This window comes from Ostrinia furnacalis, unplaced genomic scaffold, assembly GCF_004193835.3.
Source record: "Ostrinia furnacalis isolate ACB-3 unplaced genomic scaffold, ASM419383v2 OfSCF1605, whole genome shotgun sequence".
In the NCBI taxonomy this organism is placed as follows: domain Eukaryota; kingdom Metazoa; phylum Arthropoda; class Insecta; order Lepidoptera; family Crambidae; genus Ostrinia; species Ostrinia furnacalis.
This window is the reverse complement of record NW_021131844.1, coordinates 190,779-210,088: the sequence shown is the minus strand read 5'-3', so window position 1 is coordinate 210,088 and position 19,310 is coordinate 190,779. Positions and strand designations below refer to the sequence as shown.

The following is a 19,310-nucleotide window of genomic DNA, read 5'->3' as shown; positions in this document are numbered from 1 at the left end:
GTTTATGGATTTGGTTTGGACTAAATAAAAATATTTTTCTTACTTTTCTTTCTTTCTAATACACAATACAAATAAAACAAAAGTACTTATTAAAAGTTAATAATATTTAAAAAAATGTGTAGTGAAAAAAGTGTACAATTCAGTACCTAATGAATTGAAAAAAATATTTATTCGCAGTTTGATAAGGTACTTAGGCAATTGAAATACATATAAAACGATGTAAATGCATTTCACTATTCTAGTAATTGTAGTTCTCCACCGATTATACTCCAAGCAGAGCCACTTGGGCCATTTTCCAAGATTTTCACTGCTGCGTTGGCCACATCTTCTTTATCTTGATTTGGCCAGATAGTTACTAATTCATGCATTCCTTCTTTTTGAAAGTCCAGTGCTTCATTAATTGTCATGTCTAGAATGAAATCTGTATTTGTTATCCCAGGACAAATAACAAGAACTTTAACGCCAGTTACATTATAGTTTTTGGTGTGGCCTAGTGTCCTTGAAAAACCCATAACGGCGTATTTTGAAGCTTTGTAGAAAGGCGAAAGCTCATCGACCATATACCCATAAATTGACGAGACATTCAAAATGACACCCCCCTTACCACCTTTGTCCTTTCTCATGTTTTCTAAAAACTTCATGGACCATTCCACAGTTGCCACAGTATTAGTTTCGATAGTTCTGTACCCCCAGTGAAAAGGGATCTAACTCGACTTAGATCAAAATTGACTTTATAACATAATGTAAATCTCTGAAAAATTAGCTATTTTTGTATCTAATCGGTATGTTTCTACGACGTATAGAAAAGAAAATAATGTTGTGCCAAATGATACAAGTAAGGCTTTGTGAACCAATTTTGAGTTTTCTTTCGTGTATATTGATACATGTCTACTTTTAACAAAGTGTACCGGAGGCTTCTTTCNACTGCGTGCGGTCGTTGCGCGTGCGCACAAAGGAATGAGACCGCTCGGACACCGAGCCCACAGCGTGGTAGGGGTGGGGTTGCCCGCTCTTTTGTTTTTTAATACTACTACGCTGAATATTGTGTGCGGATTGGGTTGTCGTACAGGGGTACTACATGGTAAAATAAATCTCGGAGGCGAAAGCAGGATAATTTATATTCTGGACTATTAAGTAGCAATGATACAGATCAATATAAAAAGTAAGCAGATTGACTAACTAACCCTTTAACTGGTGTAGAGAAAAATATTTTTCATTGGATTTAAACCAACAATTCAGCCACTATCGGGAGTGGTTAATTAAAAAAGTAAATTAATTTAGTTAAGCTTATCAGTTTACTTGTTATCCAAAGCTGATAATATTATGGATAACCTCAAATCGTCATACCAGCACCTTTACCTATTATTGACTAGGCTTTAGTATGGGAAAGTATGTTCATTTAAATTAAGCTAAACGTTTTTGGAACCAAGTGTCTGATGTCTTGACGCGACTGTGAGTGAAATGTAGGTCTACATTTAACATTGAATTTCTTTGATGATTGATATTGGTTTCGGGGCTATGTCCGAATTTACCATTTACACCCTATATTTCAATCTGTCTAATCAAAGTCGTTGTTTCAACGCACTTTAGCATCACAAAAACCAATCCGCCCAGCCGTAACGACGCTTAGTTTCAATGTACAATTACTAACAAAATTCGCTTAGAAAACTGAACCATAATTATTAAAATTATGTAGAGTTTACATGAGCGATATTCAATATCGCCCGGTATAAAAACGTCTAAAACTTTTGATTTCGACTGTACAAACGAGTTTTTGTGCAGCCAACATGTTTGATGCGGTAGTATGATTATTCAAATTTAAATAGCAACATGCTCCTCGGATTTTAAAATTGGACCTGACTCACTAGTTGGGAACGTGGGATTTTGATAAGGATTCCATCATTATAACTTTAAATCTGGATAGGTAAGTAATTGTTTTTAAATCTTCACTATCTAGTTTGTAACTAAGGTTAACTCCTGTTTAAACTACAAGAGTCATATTTACATAGATCAACGACGGTTAAATGTGGTTCTTTGGATAAAATACCCGTCAAATAAACAGGAATAAAAGATATTTAAATATACAAACATCAGCAAAGAAAATTGATCGTAACTAGTCCACTAAAACTGCATTTAACATCAAGGAAAATTCCGAGAGCTGCATAAAAAGCCACTGTAGAGTTACTTAAGAAACACTTTAGTTACTTAGCAATGGGGTTAAGGATAATTTTCTGTAGCAAAAATGTTTCTAGTTTTCCGTCCGATTAGATACAGACCATGATTTTTAAACTACAGTACACTAATGTTACCTATTAAGTACTCAAAAATACTTCTTCAGTAGAAAATTCGGCTTATTCCCAAAGGTCCACAGCTCTATTGTTTAAAAAAGAATGTTAAGTTCATATTATGATTACCAGCGGATCCACGACATTGAAAATAAGAAAGAATTTCCTTAATAAGTATATTTTAAAATTTCATGGACCCGGTGGTAAAGAAGATCAATAGAGTCGTGAACCTTTGAGAATACTTAGTGCGAAAATTCATTGTCAACCATGAAAAATTGTAGTCAGTACATTTATAAATTAACTAGCGACCCGACCCTGCTTCGCAAAGGTATAATGTACCTACCTACTATACTTAAAAACCTGCCTCTTGAATCACTCTATCTATTAAAAAAAACACATCAAAATCCGTTGCGTAGTTTTAAAGATCTAGGCATACATAGGGACAGTCAATCAGGAAAGCGAGATGGTTTTATAATATGTAGTGATGTACCTATTTAAAGGAATTACTTAGTTGTGTATTCTATTCCCCACCGCGTAGTTTGACATGCGTAATATGTATTAATTGCTAATTGCGTGCTACATGAGTGATGTTAGTAAACAAACATTGTCTATGGAAACATCTCGAGATTTATTACCCCAGTTCCCCCCAAATACGTCATTAACCAGATCCCGAAGGTACTATTACCCCGAAGGCCACCATAAGATGTTGACAATTGTAACAGCCGACCTAATTAGGTGGTGACCCAATTGCGATTTTAAACCTGGAGCAGCAAGAGATCACTTATTTTTATCGGCTAATAAAATCCGACAAAGTTTATAAGTTGGGTTATTTATGTTTGGTATGTTCTGGGTCATAAAGTCACCATAGCACAATATCAGCTTAGTTGTTTACCTCACTCGTACTATTTTAGGAGTAGGGCATCCATTACACTGACATGCATAGGTACGTCATTCAACTGACGTCACTCAACTCATCATTAATTAATTTCCGATATTTTCAGCTCTATAGCTGAAAATATCGAATGGAATGAACAGGTTATTTTAAAAGTACACTCATTCTGTTATAGGCAGTCATAAAAAACATTGAAATACAATTAAATAACTCGAATTATGAATCGGACGGAAAATTTCAGCAACATTATCCATATTAACTTGGAGTTATTTTAACTACACTGTACAAACGTTTTTGCTTCATAAATGATTACTTAATAACGTGTTTTAAATTATCCTCAATTTTGACTAAAACTGTTATTATAATTAGATGACACAGACGTTTTTATACATTCAAATAGCGTCATTAAATAATTCTAATTCCTGAAATGTTTTCTACAGAACAACATAATGCCAATTTGCTGTACAATTTAACATGTTAGTAGCGGCAATGGAGAAACAATAGGGTATGAAATTATTCATTATTTCTTACAATTCGAAATAGCACATCAGAATTATTTTTGTTGGAAAATAGCATCTACGTATTTCCACTACATAAAATGCCACAGTGTTTATCTAAATGTGCTAAATGGATCTCCATTGCCCATCTGGGCAGGACATATTGCATGGATGAACCACGATCGCGGGGCCAGAAAGACCCTGGAGTTGAGACCCCGCAACAATACCCGCGGCAGAGGAATACCTAAACGGTGGAATGTACTGGTGGTAAGCTGGATGCAAGTGGCCAGGGACAGAAGTCAGTGGAAGGCTGAAGAGGTCTATGTTCGAAGACGAACCCCTCAAAGGCTGATATAGATAGATAGATAGATAGATTTATCTTGATGTGCTATCGACTGTAGACTGTAGCTTATTTTGTGACTGTAGTGGTACATAAATGCATAGATCGACCGAGAGGTTATTCGAAGTAAAGTCATCTACTTCGAACACTTGTTTCTATATTTGCGGGGCTATGTTTATTTATTTATTGCACAACGTGCCTAGCACAGAAAAGATAAAAGCAATTAAAGTAAGCATGAATAAATTAATCAAATGTTCCAACAATAATACTAATTACCTAGCTCCAAGCTAAAAAGAGTTTGTAGGTAGGTATTATTTATTTATACTATTTGCTCACTCTACCATTAATATTCTGTGACTCTACTTACAAAGCAATTAGATAACGGATAGACTTATTTGTTAAATCGATTCATGTATACTACAGCTACTTATCGTGAATATGTGTGTGTGTTAGTAATCATGAGTAACATTTATTTTGCTCCTAGAGGGAATCGAATCCCAAATTCCCAATGTAGTCCATACGAGAACCACTGCGTACGCGTCCGTCAAAAGCATAAGCAAAAGTAGCGTAGGTTCGGCATAATTAATTACATAGGCGCAGACCACCTTTTAGTTGGCCGATTGTTGGGTCGGGCTGTTAATCAGTAATCAGTATGGACATGTAGAAAAGTGAACAAATTACATTGATTCGGTATCGGCCGATTCTTCATACCAATTAGAATCGAGCCCAACTATCGGCCAACTAAAAGTTGGTGGTCTGCGCCTAGGCATACGGACTCTACAGTCTACACTGCAAATCCAAACTCGCCGACCTGCCGACATGAGTCGTCGACTTTTGTCATGTTGTCAAGTCATAGAAAATAAATTCTATTGAAATAAACAGAGTGATCTGTAGAGTCCTCTACCTATAGTCCAGTCATTATAGTAAATTCACCTCGGAATTCGAGATACCCAGCTGTAAGTCTGTAAATACGTGTATATTGACACCCTAAAAGTTGTCTCAAAACCTACATATGGTAGGGTGTAAGCAACTATTAAATTTCAAGGTCAACGGTCACAAAAATCGTTTTTTTGCGCTTTTTTTAGAAATATCTCATTTCCTGTGGGTTTTTTGCTATTTGTATTTATTATCAATATTGTAGAATACTAAATTCTCTACAAACTTTGTTTAAAAACTTTTTTTATACGGTGAACCGTTTTCGAGATAGAGGGCGGAGAGCGCGCGGTCACTGCATCACTTCAGGTCTACTTAAGCGGTTTAGATTTTTCATACAAAAGGATTTTCCCGCTAATTCCTGTGGGAATTTCGGGAATTCCTTGTTGTAACTAAGCTTTGAGTTTACCTACATGCCAAATTTCAAGCGTCTAACTTCCGTTAAGCGTTTAGATTTTTCATACAAAAGGATTTTCCCGCTAATTCCTGTTCCCGTGGGAATTCCTAAGTTTACTATAACCTGCCCAGGTGTATGATGAATAATTGTACCAAGTTTCGTTAAAATCCGTCGAGTAGTTTTTGTTTCTATAAGGAACATACAGACGGACAGACAGACAGACAAAAATTTTACTGATTGCATTTTTGGCATCAGTATCGATCACTAATCACCCCCTGATAGTTATTTTGAAAATATATTTCATGTATAGAATTCTGTCCGTCTGTATGTTCCTTATAGAAACAAAAACTACTCGACGGATTTTAACGAAACTTGGTACAATTATTCTTCATACACCTGGGCAGGTTATAGTAAACTTAGGAATTCCCACGGGAACAGGAATTAGCGGGAAAATCCTTTTGTATGAAAAATCTAAACGCTTAACGGAAGTTAGACGCTTGAAATTTGGCATGTAGGTACCTTAGTAAACTTAAAGCTTATTTACAACAAGTAATTACCGAAATTCCCACGGGAATTAGCGGGAAAATCCTTTTGTATGAAAAACCTAAACCGCTTAAGTTGACCTGAAGTGATGCAGTGACCGCGCGCTCTCCGCCCTCTATCTCGAAAACGGTTCACCGTATAAAAAACATTTTTAAACAAAATTTGTAGAGAATTTAGTATTCTACAATATTTATAATAAATACAAATAGCAAAAAACCCATAGGAAATGAGATATTTCAAAAAAAAGCGCAAAAATCCGATTTTTGTGACCTTTGACCTTAAAATTTAATAGTTGCTTACACCCTACCATATGTAGGTTTTGAGACAACTTTTAGGGTGTCAATATACAAGTATTTACAGTCTTACAGCTGGGTATCTCTAATTCCGAGATTATTACCTAATTTAAGCTTAAATGACTGGACTACTACACAACCTGTCGAATGTGCTAAAGTTGACCTTATAAGTAAAGGTATATTAGAACTACTTAAACAACAGTTACGTTGAAACATGCGGAAATAGGAAGTGGGTAGGTGTAAGTCATGCTATTCAGTTACGCTTTTATATGCTGCTATTTTTAACATAAAGGGAATGTAAGGCATACGTTTAGAGGTCAACTGATACTTGTTTTGCACCTGTCTGTTAATGTATATTAAACAAAACTTTCGTTGAAAGAACACCCATCCAAATGCATTAAAAGAGCTATGCACGGATGACGCCAATTCTCTCTATATCTTATCTTATTTATTTGTGGCTTGATGTGCTAATCGTACCATTAGAATTCCGATATGTGCACTTAATAGCACAAATCATTAACGAATTCCCAGACAATTTGCACGAATTCGTATACTTGAATTCTTTGAATTCAAACGCGTCACTAATACGCCTGACATTTCTATCCACAATGCTTTCGAGATTCTTGGAACGTAATGAAGAGATCGTCAACAAAAGATTTTCGGGATAACATTTTTAGGTTATAAACGCGATCTTTATAATGTCAGCTAATGTACTTCCCTCGGAATACATTATCTCGTTAGGGCTGATATATTTATTTTTTAAGGCGCCATTCATTTTCCTTTCTTGTGAGGCATTCAAAATGAAACGTCGGGATGGGTCGCTTATCCCTTACAATCCCGTAATAACTCGGCGGGTGCTTTATCTACAATGGGAGGAATTAGGCCAAGAAATCATGACAACGGAGACAACATTTTGGGGAGTATACTATACAATGTTATCAGGACAGCATCCCAGTCTGGATCCAACGTTTTGTTATGATTTGCATATTATTTGCAAATAACAATAGATAAATCCTTGGGTTTAATCTTTGTTTATCTACTAGACGCGTGTTGGTCCTTTCCCTTTACGATTGTGAGGATGGATGGATATTCGTTACTCCTACTAATCTTCAGATTAATTTTCTTGGTCCAATGTTTCACTTCTTACTACAACCTTCACTGAATGGGTTTTTCATGAGCACATAGAAGTGGCAGCAGTGGAAACGTCGGATGGGAGATACAGTGGGTCTAGACAAATGCACTTTTTGATAGAATCAAAAATCGAATCCGATGAAACTCCATACAAAAAAAGGCTATTCGACCATCTTTCGACATAAAAACTGTCACATTTGGCACTTTGTTTAGGAGGGCTGAACTGATTTTGACAAAAATAGCACAGATGCTACATTTATCGAAATCTTCACGGACGATGTCACTGAAAAAGGCTAGTTTTCTAAAAAAATCAGAATACAACACAACGTGACATGTAAATTAGTCCACAGATATTTCAAGTAATTGAGAAGACAAATAACTCACGGCTGTACATCCTCCCAATAAGATAGACATAAAATTAAATACAAATACTGTTGCCATACACACATCGGTAATAGGTTCAGGATTTAACTTGTTTCACCTTTGACATTCCGCTAATGTCAGAGCAGAAACCGATTTTAGAAATGCGGAGGTCACACAGTCTTACAATAGAGAAACACACATGCCTGAGAATCTAGATGTAAGCGATAACATTGAAGACTGCTATTAAGTAGGTAGCGCTGGAATTGCCATTTTTTTAATAACCCCAAAGCTTCGACAAGATTTTTTTTGGTTAGTATCCAGTATCAGAGAACTCTAGCAACTCTACGGTACACTTGGCAATATGTTAATTCTTAAAAAGTAATGTGGGTTCAACGGCTTTTCCGATTTAGGAATCATTTGTCACCTACAGTTTATAATGTAGCATTACAAACAGGTTTTCTGTCTAACGGCGTTTTCTCTATTTTAATCGTTTATTTACTTCTGTCGTGTGAGTTTCACTCAGCTGACTGCAGCAGAAAACACCCCGTTACTGTATCTTGTCGTCTGTGTGCGTAGTCAATTATCATGCCCCATTTATGAACCTGTTATGAGTAGGGTAACCAATTTTAGAAATCGTTGGGTTTTTGAGAGAGTATAAATCTGAACTAGATTATTCGCTACAGAGAGATACATATTTCGATAGGTTTACCAATATTCGTATCTGTATGTAGCTGACTCAGTAACCCGCTAAGCGAAAGGTGAAAGATCTTTTTAGGTTTCAGGCCGACAGCAGTTAAAATTATTGAAAAATAGTTCCAAATACTGAATAGCAAATCTTCATAAAAGGAAACATCGACACGTGCCTGGACAAATTCCAAGGCTTGGTAAACTTATACGTCGCCAAACTAAAATTTGCGTCTACATTATAAACGTAGACCACAATAGTAATTGTAATGCTGGTAACAGCGGTATTTGAAAGCAATACCACAATGGTGGGCACCCATTCTGTGGCTTGCGTAACTCGTTTACTTGATATTACGCCAACGACATTCGGAACTTGCAATTTATTCGTGTGCAGACTGGAATTAGTATTTGAATTGTTTTCATTTCGGTGAATATTAAAGTTTAAAACTCATTTTACATGCGATCCAAGTGCCGGCTGACATTCTCTTTCACATTACGTTTTGTTTTTATTGCCGTTGCTTTACAATCTTTTGTTTTTAAAATATTAATTTCGGTAAAGATTTCGCTTTCCTCAAAATATTGGCTTATTCGAAACAGCAAATTGATCAATCATCAGATACTAACTGTAAAGATGTCAAAGTCAAAGTCAAAGTCAAAATTTCTTTATTTGTTTAGACTAATAAATAGTTCTTACAAATCGTCATAAAATATGCTCTTAAGGAGCCTCTACATGTCTCATAATCTTTTTACCCTACCAGCGCTTCGAGACCAACATTTGGCAAGTGCTGAGAAGAAGCGCCGCAACAAACTCAGTCACCACTGTCTGCCGGTTAATATAAATAAATAGAAATAGTAGTAGTAGGTACATTCGATTCAGGAGCAGTTCACTGAATTTACCATGCATTCTTGTATGGTGTTTCATAAGAATGGGTAGGTATACAAGATTGCGTGGTATATTAAACAAGGTAGTGACGTGCTAATATCTAGACTAACATATTAAGGTACTAGTAGAAATGACTCGCATACATAAATTTGAATAACGATGTCCACTTCCACTACTGAACCGTACCAGCTATGACATTGTCAGGAGGGCGCTCTATCAATACCTACTGGATTATTACTTCCGATTTTGCCTCGTTGGACAATCAATAAATTATGACATTTACAGGAGGGCGCTACTATCAAGACGGGTTGTTATTTTGATTCTTGCCATTTGACGTTTTAAAATCGCTTGGCTATATCTTAATTTGACATTTGACTATTATTATAGTAGTTGTATAGTAGTGTTGCAGGTCAATAATTGTATGTAGCCTAGGGGTCGCAAACCGGGATACCGAATTTCGAAAATACCGGAATACCGGGCCAAATTTAGGTCTAATTAATACCGGTATTCATTTCACAAAAACCGGGATTTTCGGTATTTTCGGTTTTAGTAAAATAAATAAAAAACAAATACAAATAGAAAAATTTACGCGCCGTTTAATTCAAAATACGCGCGCGCGAGTTCGTTTTGAGTTGATTGAGTGATAGTCGACGTGAACTCCGCCGCCGAAGTCCTGACACCTCGCATCGAAAACATCTAGATGTAAGAGGAACTACCAGACGACTGGAATAAGGGGCTTTTAATTACTGTGCCAAAGAAAGGGTACCTAAGCCAGTGTAGCAATTGGAAAGGTATCACTTTGCTCTCGATACCGTCAAAGGTTTTCTGCAAGATTATCTTGGATAGGTTATCGGGAGCCGTTGAACCTCTTTTGCGTAGGGAACAGGCTGGCTTCCGCCCGAACCGCTCGTGCACCGACCAGATCAATACTTTGCGTATCATCTTGGAGCAAGCATCAGAATGGCAAAGGGACTTTGAAAAAGCCTTTGATACGCTAAAGTGAGCAAGCATATTATTATGGTCGAGACTCGCTGACATTGGTGTCCCGCCGAAAAATATCCATCTACTTAATGAAGGCCATCTTCAAGAAATATTCATGTACTGTCACTCACGACAGCCTCATCTCCGAAGACATCGAGGTGCATGCGGGCGTCCGGCAAGTCTGCCTACTTTCGCCGCTTCTCTTTCTGGTTGTCTTGGGTGGAAGAATCATGNTCGGCATATACTGGCCTGAGAAAATCTCCAACGTCGAGCTATTGGAACGCTGCCACGAAATTGCGATCGACCAGCAGATCAAGCGCCGCAAGTGAAACTGGATTGGCCACACTCTCCGAAGAGATCCCGATCACATCCCCAAGCAGGCTCTGGATTGGAACCCCCAAGGAAAACGCAAACGCGGTCGCCCCAAGCAAACTTGGCGGCGCACTGTGGCAGACGAGGCGAAGAAGATCGGCAAGACTTGGAGCGAGATCAAACGCGAAGCTCAAGACCGAACGCGACGGAGGACTGTTGTGGACGCCCTCTGCCCCATCTAGGGGACATAGGACCTTAAGTCAAGTAAATCAAGAGTGATAAAAGTTTAGATACTTTACTGTTTCTACGATCTCATTACAAAGCCTAAAAATTTAATCTAGATTTAATAATATTTAGATTACCTCTTTATAACTCAATTTGATTTGGACTGAATTTTGTTTTATTTAGAAGATAAATTAATTTAGGTTAGGTACCTACTTACTATACCTCCGCAAACTAACTTTATTATACTAAATTTGCTAAATTAAGCTTAATCTCGGAAATATCGAAAATACCGGATTATCGGTATTCGTCTGGAGCCAATACCGAAAATACCGGTTTTGCTGAAATGATTCGGTATTGCGACCCCTAAGTAGCCCCGATTTAGTGGATGAAGCAGAGGACCCTCGGTCTACAGGGATCTGCTGAGGGCTATTAAGGGTCTGATGGAAAAGTAATTGGGGCAATTTCACGGAATTGCCTGTTACGACTTCCTTATTCTCGCGTGTCGGTGACCACCACGATAATTGTGTCGCGCCATGTTTGTTTAACTTTTAAACGCAACCGTGATACTGTAGAGTGGAAACTTTAGGAGTTATGGTAGGTCGGATATATTCATTTGTTTTTCTGACGGCCGGAGCCGGCTCTGATTGTTTTTTGGCGGAAATTCGATAGGACTTTTAAATTCCTCTGGTATGTAAGGATTTTTTTAGGAATCCAGACAAGGCAACTTAACAATGTGATCTTCTATAGAGTCAGAAGTAATTAAGTCGAACACAAACGAACGAGATTCTCATATTAGTCAGATATTAACGACTCTACTTAATCTACCTTGCATGATGCAAAACTAGACGTTTAATGTAAGCGTTTTTTACTGTTACTGAGAAAAGATGGGGGCGGTGTTAAATAAATCGATTAGCGAGTGCAAAAAACCTCATCTACAACGTTGACATTACAGATGAGGTCACAAAGGCATTACTATCAGACCTATAAAGACTGATGTCCATCATATCAACGGAGACATTGTAAATAACGGACATAATGTACAAAACATATAGACACTATGTGTCGAGTCGTAAATAAAACGTCCAGTATATGCAATCAGATGCACTTAGGCAGTAAAACAGTCACAAACTGGGTAGAAGCAATATTGCAGTTTCATTACCTTTTATTCCCTCAAAGTAATGTTAATTAAGGACTGTAACTGTTGGTCAAAGTTATGGAGCTATATTTCATTAGTTTAGTAGGTGTAGTATAGATATTATGTGATTGTTAAATGGGTTCTATGTGATGATATTGGTATATACCTAATAGATAAGAGTGAAGTCGTGGTGTTTAAGTAGCCTGAAGAGGTCACATACTAGAGACTAATATCTATGTCTCTAGAATCTAGATAATACAGTAAAGATATGCTTAAGTATCTGGGATTTTCAACATTTTAAAGGCACACTTATTCATTAAATTACCAGTAATAAGTAATGTTCAACTAAAAGCATAATTGTTGAAATTATATTCATATTGGAGTTGGTATAATAACAGGAAATGCGAAGGTCACCGAGAAACTCCGTTTTTAATAAGGCACATAAAAATATTATTCCGTACGGTTTCTTTGGTAATATTCGTGAGAACGGTTTACACTACCTACGATTTTTCTGGTAGGTAGATTTTGATCTTGATTGATTGTTATTTTGCTGAAACTGCTAGAACATCTAAAAATAAGTAAAACGACATGACTTGACTTTGTATGTAGGATCAAAAAAATCTTGTTGCACTTCATCCATGAATCATGAACAGAAACCACAGTATAGTTCATCACTTAGTACAAAAGCGCGCAGAGTAAATTACTTTATCAAATAGAACACATAAATTGTTAAAAAGCATAACTACGTAATTTAAAAAGAACTATTACAAAATCAGATGTAAGCACTTTATTTAAAAAGTAATAGGTATTTAACCATTTTTACAATTCAGAATTATTGCGAAGTTTAAAAAATGAAAGTTCTGGTTTTGAAGATGCCGAGTTCAAGTAGCCGTATACTACGCAATACACTCGTGGCATGTTTTTAAAAATACAGCGACCAGCGCAATGCGCATGCAATAAAATTATTATTAAAAACACAACGCGCGCGACACCCGCGACGGATGGACTGCGAGGTTCGCTTAGAGCTCGTGTAAAGCGTGCGTCTGTGTGCGTGAGTCTGATTTCGAGCGTTTGTATGAAGCTTCCGTACTGGTTTGATTTATCTACTGTGCAGAAACTGTTAAAATACAGTTTTCGCTCACAAAAGCATAGGTATCGGATTTTATTGTAGGAAAACAAGCTGTAAGATATTAAATTAAATTCAAAAACGATATGCACTGTACGCAGTTGTAGGAAATTTTTTACCAAGAATGGATGATATCAGGCATGAAGTACGTGAATGGAATAACAATAGAAAAGGCACGCTCAGTCGTGTTGATGTGTAATGCGTAAAAGGCGAATAAGGGACAAATATGCGAACCTCTGGCTAGCGATAGTGCAGGCTAAATCCTCCATTTGCCTCTGGTAAATTAGAGTCCTCCTGCTGTGGAGACTAAATGCTTAGATGATGATGAACTCTATTTGTCTATGAGCAGGATGTGGTTGATTTCACATCAGTAATATACTGCTAACGTAGGTAGGTTCGTTGACGTTCGTTTCAGCCAAATAACGTCCACTGCTGGACAAAGGCCTCCCTCAAGGTTTTCCACAATGAACGCTGCCCGCATCCAGGCTCTTCCCGCGACCTTTACCAGATCGTCGGTCCACCTAGTAGGAGGCCTGCCCACGCTACGTCTTCCAGCCCGGTAGTAGTTAGTAGGTACCTACATATACATACATGGACACAAAAGTGCCCGCCTGCCAAGCGTGGGGATTATGGCAAAACCCTCCACTATAGTGGAGGAGGCTCATAGTCCAGCAGTGGACTGTAAAGGGCTGTTGATGATGATGATGACACAAAAGTCGCGTTTGCGCAGAGTTCTTGCTCCGGATATAAATTACCATAACTTACAAATGACGCTGATACTAGAGGTAGAGACGTGACGTTAGTGGTTGGAAGGTGCAAAACGATTAAACGAATCATTATTATACCGAACAATTGCCCGACTGACGACTGGCAATTGACTGCGAATAAGTGTTGCTAAGTATTTATTACGGTGATCGTAACAATGTAATCACGCGAAGGTTTTAAGCATTTACGCAGACTGTATCGTAAATTATGCTAGAGCACGCACATTACATCCACGTAATATTTAAAAATAATGTTACATTGAGAGCGAAGGACGCTTTTTCTTTAATGCTGGAGGCTCTGAAGTTTAACATAGTCATCGGACTTGGTTCAATAGGTCCATCTGTAAGCACATGCCATGTCTTCATCAGGTTGATTAGAGTTAACCAAGCAAGTAAGCATCTTAACTTCTTAACCAAACTGGGGAAAAATACAAGAAGCTATCTCTCTTATTATGCTTGTTCCAGATGGCAATCGAATCTCTGAGTATACTCAGAGATTGAGTCTCTATAGAGATCAACTAACTGCTATGGGATTAAATCAAATCTAGTCTCAAGTCCGGCTCCAATTTAGAATGTCATTTCGTAATTCTTAGATATTTAGAAATTAAAAAGAAGCTATTTGTGGTGCATACTTGCATAAATGAAAATACTATGTGGAGAAAGTTATGCTGAATGGTGACCAACAGATCTGTAATTATTTCCAGTAAAAATACCGGAATAATATTTTAACTGTGTAAGAAGTTGTAGAATTTGAAATCTAAGCAAATCCGAGGCCAAGTATTCGACAGAATAATGCCATGATTTTTAATAAAAAGAACATCTAAAAGTGGACTCTAATAATGGTGAAATGGTGATGGTGATGATGATGACTCAAATATGAATCTACTCTCCAAATCATGATGCAGCCTTTGGGACTATTCTCGTCTCTCATTCACACCGCTGCTACTTCAGTGTAGCCACGAACTACAGCTTGACCGCTAATAAATAGCCAACAAATGAAGATCAAATTGCAGTCTGAGAAATGTTAATTAAAATTCAACCCATCGCCGGTTTGAAACTATTCTTGATTTAAATATTGAGCTTCGTTTTTAAACGGCCCCTAATAAACTGATGGGAATGATGGGATAAACGCTTGAAGCCAACTGTTTTGTTAAAACTGGTTACGGCAGAAAGTTATGGTAATGGAATCTGGAGGTTATTTACGACTGGAGACTTAGGCCTGCATAAGTCTACACAATGCTTGGAGAATTTGATACGGAGATTGGTTTGTATCGAGTTTTGCAATAACAAATGTCTGGTACGGTGATGATCCTATGGGGGCTTAAGACAATGGATTTTATATCATGTCCGCCTACACACCAATCCTGATTGCCTCTGATTACAGTAGATATTGGTAAGTAGCTCTTCTCGACTGTAGCAATAGTATCGCTTTTAGTCTAGCAAGTGATAGCACTTGGGATATGGATAAAAATCAAGATTGAATAAGAAAATTCCGTCTAATAAATAGAACGTCATGTAATTTCTTGCTACAAACCATAACGAATTTCTCGCAGTTGTAAAATCACGTGCGATAAGTAATTCAAACGGTAAACTATGCTGGCAGTGTTTGTTTATATGACATTTTAAGAGCAGATTTATGCAAACCGGTTTCATTTAATTTACGATTTCTACTTTTCCTTGTGAAATCGTTGTTGAGTAATCATTATTCTACATTTGCGGTTCTTATTTTATTTAATTTGTTTATTTTATTTATTCTAAGATAACAAACCATTGCTGCTCCTTAAAAGTTCAAGGTTGATGTCTTTTATTTTTACTTTTCTTTGCCCCTGTTTAAAAAATAGCCTCAGTCCGTGTAATTTATTTGGTCACCGTATTTTAGATGAGAATCAGAGTGTATCGGAGCATGCTGTTTTTTACCAACGTTTCTAACTAATAAAATGGAGTTCGACCACGTAGTGTTTAATTAAGATTACTGTATTTGTTATGTCGTCCACATACGCGAGAATATGGCAGTCTGAAAATGGCACCCATCCCATGGCTTCCCACATTTTGACAACGTGTAGCTAAAACAAAACTTGCAATTGTGGACTTTATAACCAGGCAGTGGCGGATTTACAAATTTGCCGCTAGTAGGCCATTCAATTTTTGCCGCCCCTACCTATTGACTTTTGAAATTCAATACGTTAGTTTAATCCCTTTATTAGTATGATTGTGAACTTAATGATATTTCTGTCTAGTTACTAGATTATTATTGCAACCCGCTATGTACTGAAGTTTAATGTTGACCTAAAAACAGCAGCATGTAACCTACTAATCATAAGTTACTAAACTACTTAAAAACTAAGACTACTTAAAAATACCTACACTCAGTAGGTATATGAATACAGACAAAATAATGTGTGGTCAGTAAACATTGTTTTTGTTTAATATTTTTTATTGCACTTAACAGTTTAAAAACAACACAAACAATTTCTATTAAAATATAACATGTTAACAATCCAGTTAATGGTGACAGACAATGAGATCAAATAAATTTTCTTGCGAGATTTTAAATTTGCAAAATCATTAATTATAAGTATCGTCGTATGAAATCTTTTTCATAAGTTCTGACTATAGAGTCAGTGTCAGTCAGACTATAAAGTCAAGAAAAGCTTAATGCTTTATGTCTTTTGTGCATAGGCACAAAAGACATAAAGCATTAAGCTTTTCTTGACTTAAAGTAGATCGTAGATAGTTTTTTACCCGTTTTAAGCAAGAAAAGCTTCTCTCACCTGAACAATTTGTCACCGGTGTGCACAGAGCCATGCGAAGTGCTATATCCAGAACCTATAATTAGCTAAGAACTACTTATAGGTAAACAGAAAGACCAAGGCTTGGTAATACAGGGTGGCCCAGAAGAAAATTCACTTTTGAAAATTCAAGGAAACCAAAACTGTACATTTTTATAGAACTTTAACTATTTCAATTTAATGAAAATTTAATGCAATTTATTTTTTTAATTTACCTTTATTAAATTACATCGCCCAGGAGATTTCCTTGACGCTTACAACATTCGATCAACATACATCAAAATCTTGGAATGCGTTTGTCAGAATCACATCGAAACCTATTTTCAATTTTTTGCCGAATGCTCAGCTTCAGTTGCTGCATGGTTGTTGGATTATAAAGTGTTAATACCTCCATGCCCCTACCTGAAATTATTTTTTGTGGGAACATGTCGTCTTACCATCTAAATGCTCTCAGTTGAAGTGTGACACGCAGCCCCATCTTGATGAAACCAAGTGCTCCAGTCATAACCTTGCGAATCTTGCAGCTTTGAAATCCATTATCATCATCCTTTCAATGCAACAAACCAATTAAGCAGGGGTGAAATCTCACTGCCTCTAAGAAGCGCTAATCTCATTCCAGCAGACTTCTTTTCTCGCAACGCAGACCCGTTCTCGAAACAAGCGGGCAGCTCGCTGCTCGCGCGGCGCTTTAGCGGCGAAGTGTTGTGTTCGGGGTTGTGTTGTCGAGATATTTGTTTTTATTCGCAAAAGAAATGTCTGAACAACGGCGACAAATTTATTTCGATTCAAATTTATTCCTAACGCTCGATTTATTGTGGGCAAAAAAAAGGAGTGCGCTGCCCGCTCGTTGCCCGCTCCCGCGCCGCTGTTTTCGAGAACCGGTCTATTTGATTTTACGTATAAGATCCTGCCGCTCCCGCGTCGCTACCGCCGCCGCCCCGCTGCCCGCTAAATTCGAGGCTGAGGCCTAAGGGCTCCTGCACACAACGCCGCCACCGCGCCGTCAAAGCATAATAACGCGCGCGGCGCGGCAGCGGTGTTCACGCGGCGCGTATAAACAGTGCAAAGGCGCGGCGACGCCGGCGCGGCGGCAGCGCGGTAGCGGCGTCGTGTGCAGGAGCGCTTACGAAAGTTTTCCAAAATTTTGATGTATGTTGACCGAATGTTGTAAACGTCAAGGGAATCACATGTACGATAAAATTTATAAAAAGATAGTAAATTTTAAAATAAATTGCACTAAATTTCCTTTAAATTGCAATAGCTAAAGTAAAGTTCTACAAAAATGTACAGTTTTCGTTTCCTTGAATTTTCAAAAGTGAATTCTCTTCTGAGCCACCCTGTAAAACAATATACACGAAGTTATGGAGAGATGGTGCTCGTGCTAGGCTCCGAAGATCTTGTGTTACGAGTTTTTTATTTTATTTTTATTGAAACGCTATTGGAATATTTTAAAATTCATGATCACATAAGTACCTAAGTAATATTACAGTGCGTTTATTAATCGTTTATTTATTATATGGATTGTGTATACGTATAATTATAATTTTTTTTCCTGTAAAAAAAATTTGCTAAATTTGCCGCCCCTCTAAATCTGCCGCCCTAGGCACTGGCCTACTTGGCCTATTGGTAAATCCGCCACTGTAACCAGGGAGTAAGGAACCAGTCTTGCGGAATGCACAGTCGTTAGCAAAAGCGGTAACATCCGTCGCGTATCCATAACAATGGCAAAACAAACCTTTCCGTGGAATTATAGAACATAGCCGCCTGTCTCTTCATATCATCGGCAACGGAGTTATCCTCGTTCATTTTGCACTTCACTGTACACGGGTCACTGTTCGATTTCACACCATGAATGAACCTATGATTTGCTATTACGATGCTTGGTTGTTGGTGATAAGGTCGTGTTTAGTTCGCGGTTCGCGTGGAGGTTTCAGAGGCAGGCAGGTCGGTGTTCGACTCGACGCCCGCGCCTCTTGCTGACTGAGCGCGCTATCCGCTAGGTGTCGCTGTCGCCCACTGCCCACTCACAGCCGCTTTTACCCCCCACTTGTTATTAAGAACGTTTCCATCAACTAACGATATGCAATCACATAATCGTTCCATTACTTTCATATTCGTCTATTTAAGTTTGTTACTTTACGTCATTAATCAAATCAAGTAAAACACATTCAATGTTTAATTTTATTTCCAGCACTATTTTTTTTTAGTTAATCGTTGCCTACGTAGATGGCTCTTCAGATAAAGCTATTGTGGCTGAAGAAATTTAACATGATGGATGACAAAGTAATGTTAAAGTAGATTAATAAGAAAGTAAAGAACAACCATTAATTACGTAGTTATTTACCTACCACCAACATAATTTAAAAGCGATTTAATCCTAATTTTGGTACTTTCTGTTTGTAATGTGTGTTCCTGTCTTATTTATTTATCTCTAAGTATTTACTGGGTAAATAGTTTACAAGCAATTAAAAATCCGTTTAAAATTATCACTGATGAAGTAGGTAATAATTTTAAAGTAAAAAATGCAACATAATAGTTTAAAATATTATAAAAATCTGTTATTAACTCAAATTAAATTACTTAGACGATACATAATCATAAGAGTACCTAGATCTAACAAAATACTTACTAAAATTGATTTATTGAATTAGGAAAAATTTGTTTAGACCCTTAAAATAGTTTTAAAATAAAAACCATAACCATTAAAAAAACATTTTTTCCTTTTAATAAATATTTA

General features: G+C 37.2%; 1 protein-coding gene across 1 annotated transcript; it reads right to left on the bottom strand.

Annotated features, from left to right (window-relative positions):
* Window positions 1–177: 177 nt before the first annotated feature.
* LOC114353076 (fat body protein 2-like) lies at window positions 178–10,454 on the bottom strand. The gene is made up of 2 exons (XM_028304897.1): window positions 10,354–10,454; window positions 178–681 (listed from the first exon to the last, which is right to left on the bottom strand). Exons 1-2 carry the CDS (start codon window positions 10,452–10,454, stop codon window positions 234–236), a joined length of 549 nt encoding a protein of 182 aa, XP_028160698.1. The 3' UTR covers window positions 178–233.
* Between the last annotated feature and the right edge of the window lie 8,856 nt (window positions 10,455–19,310).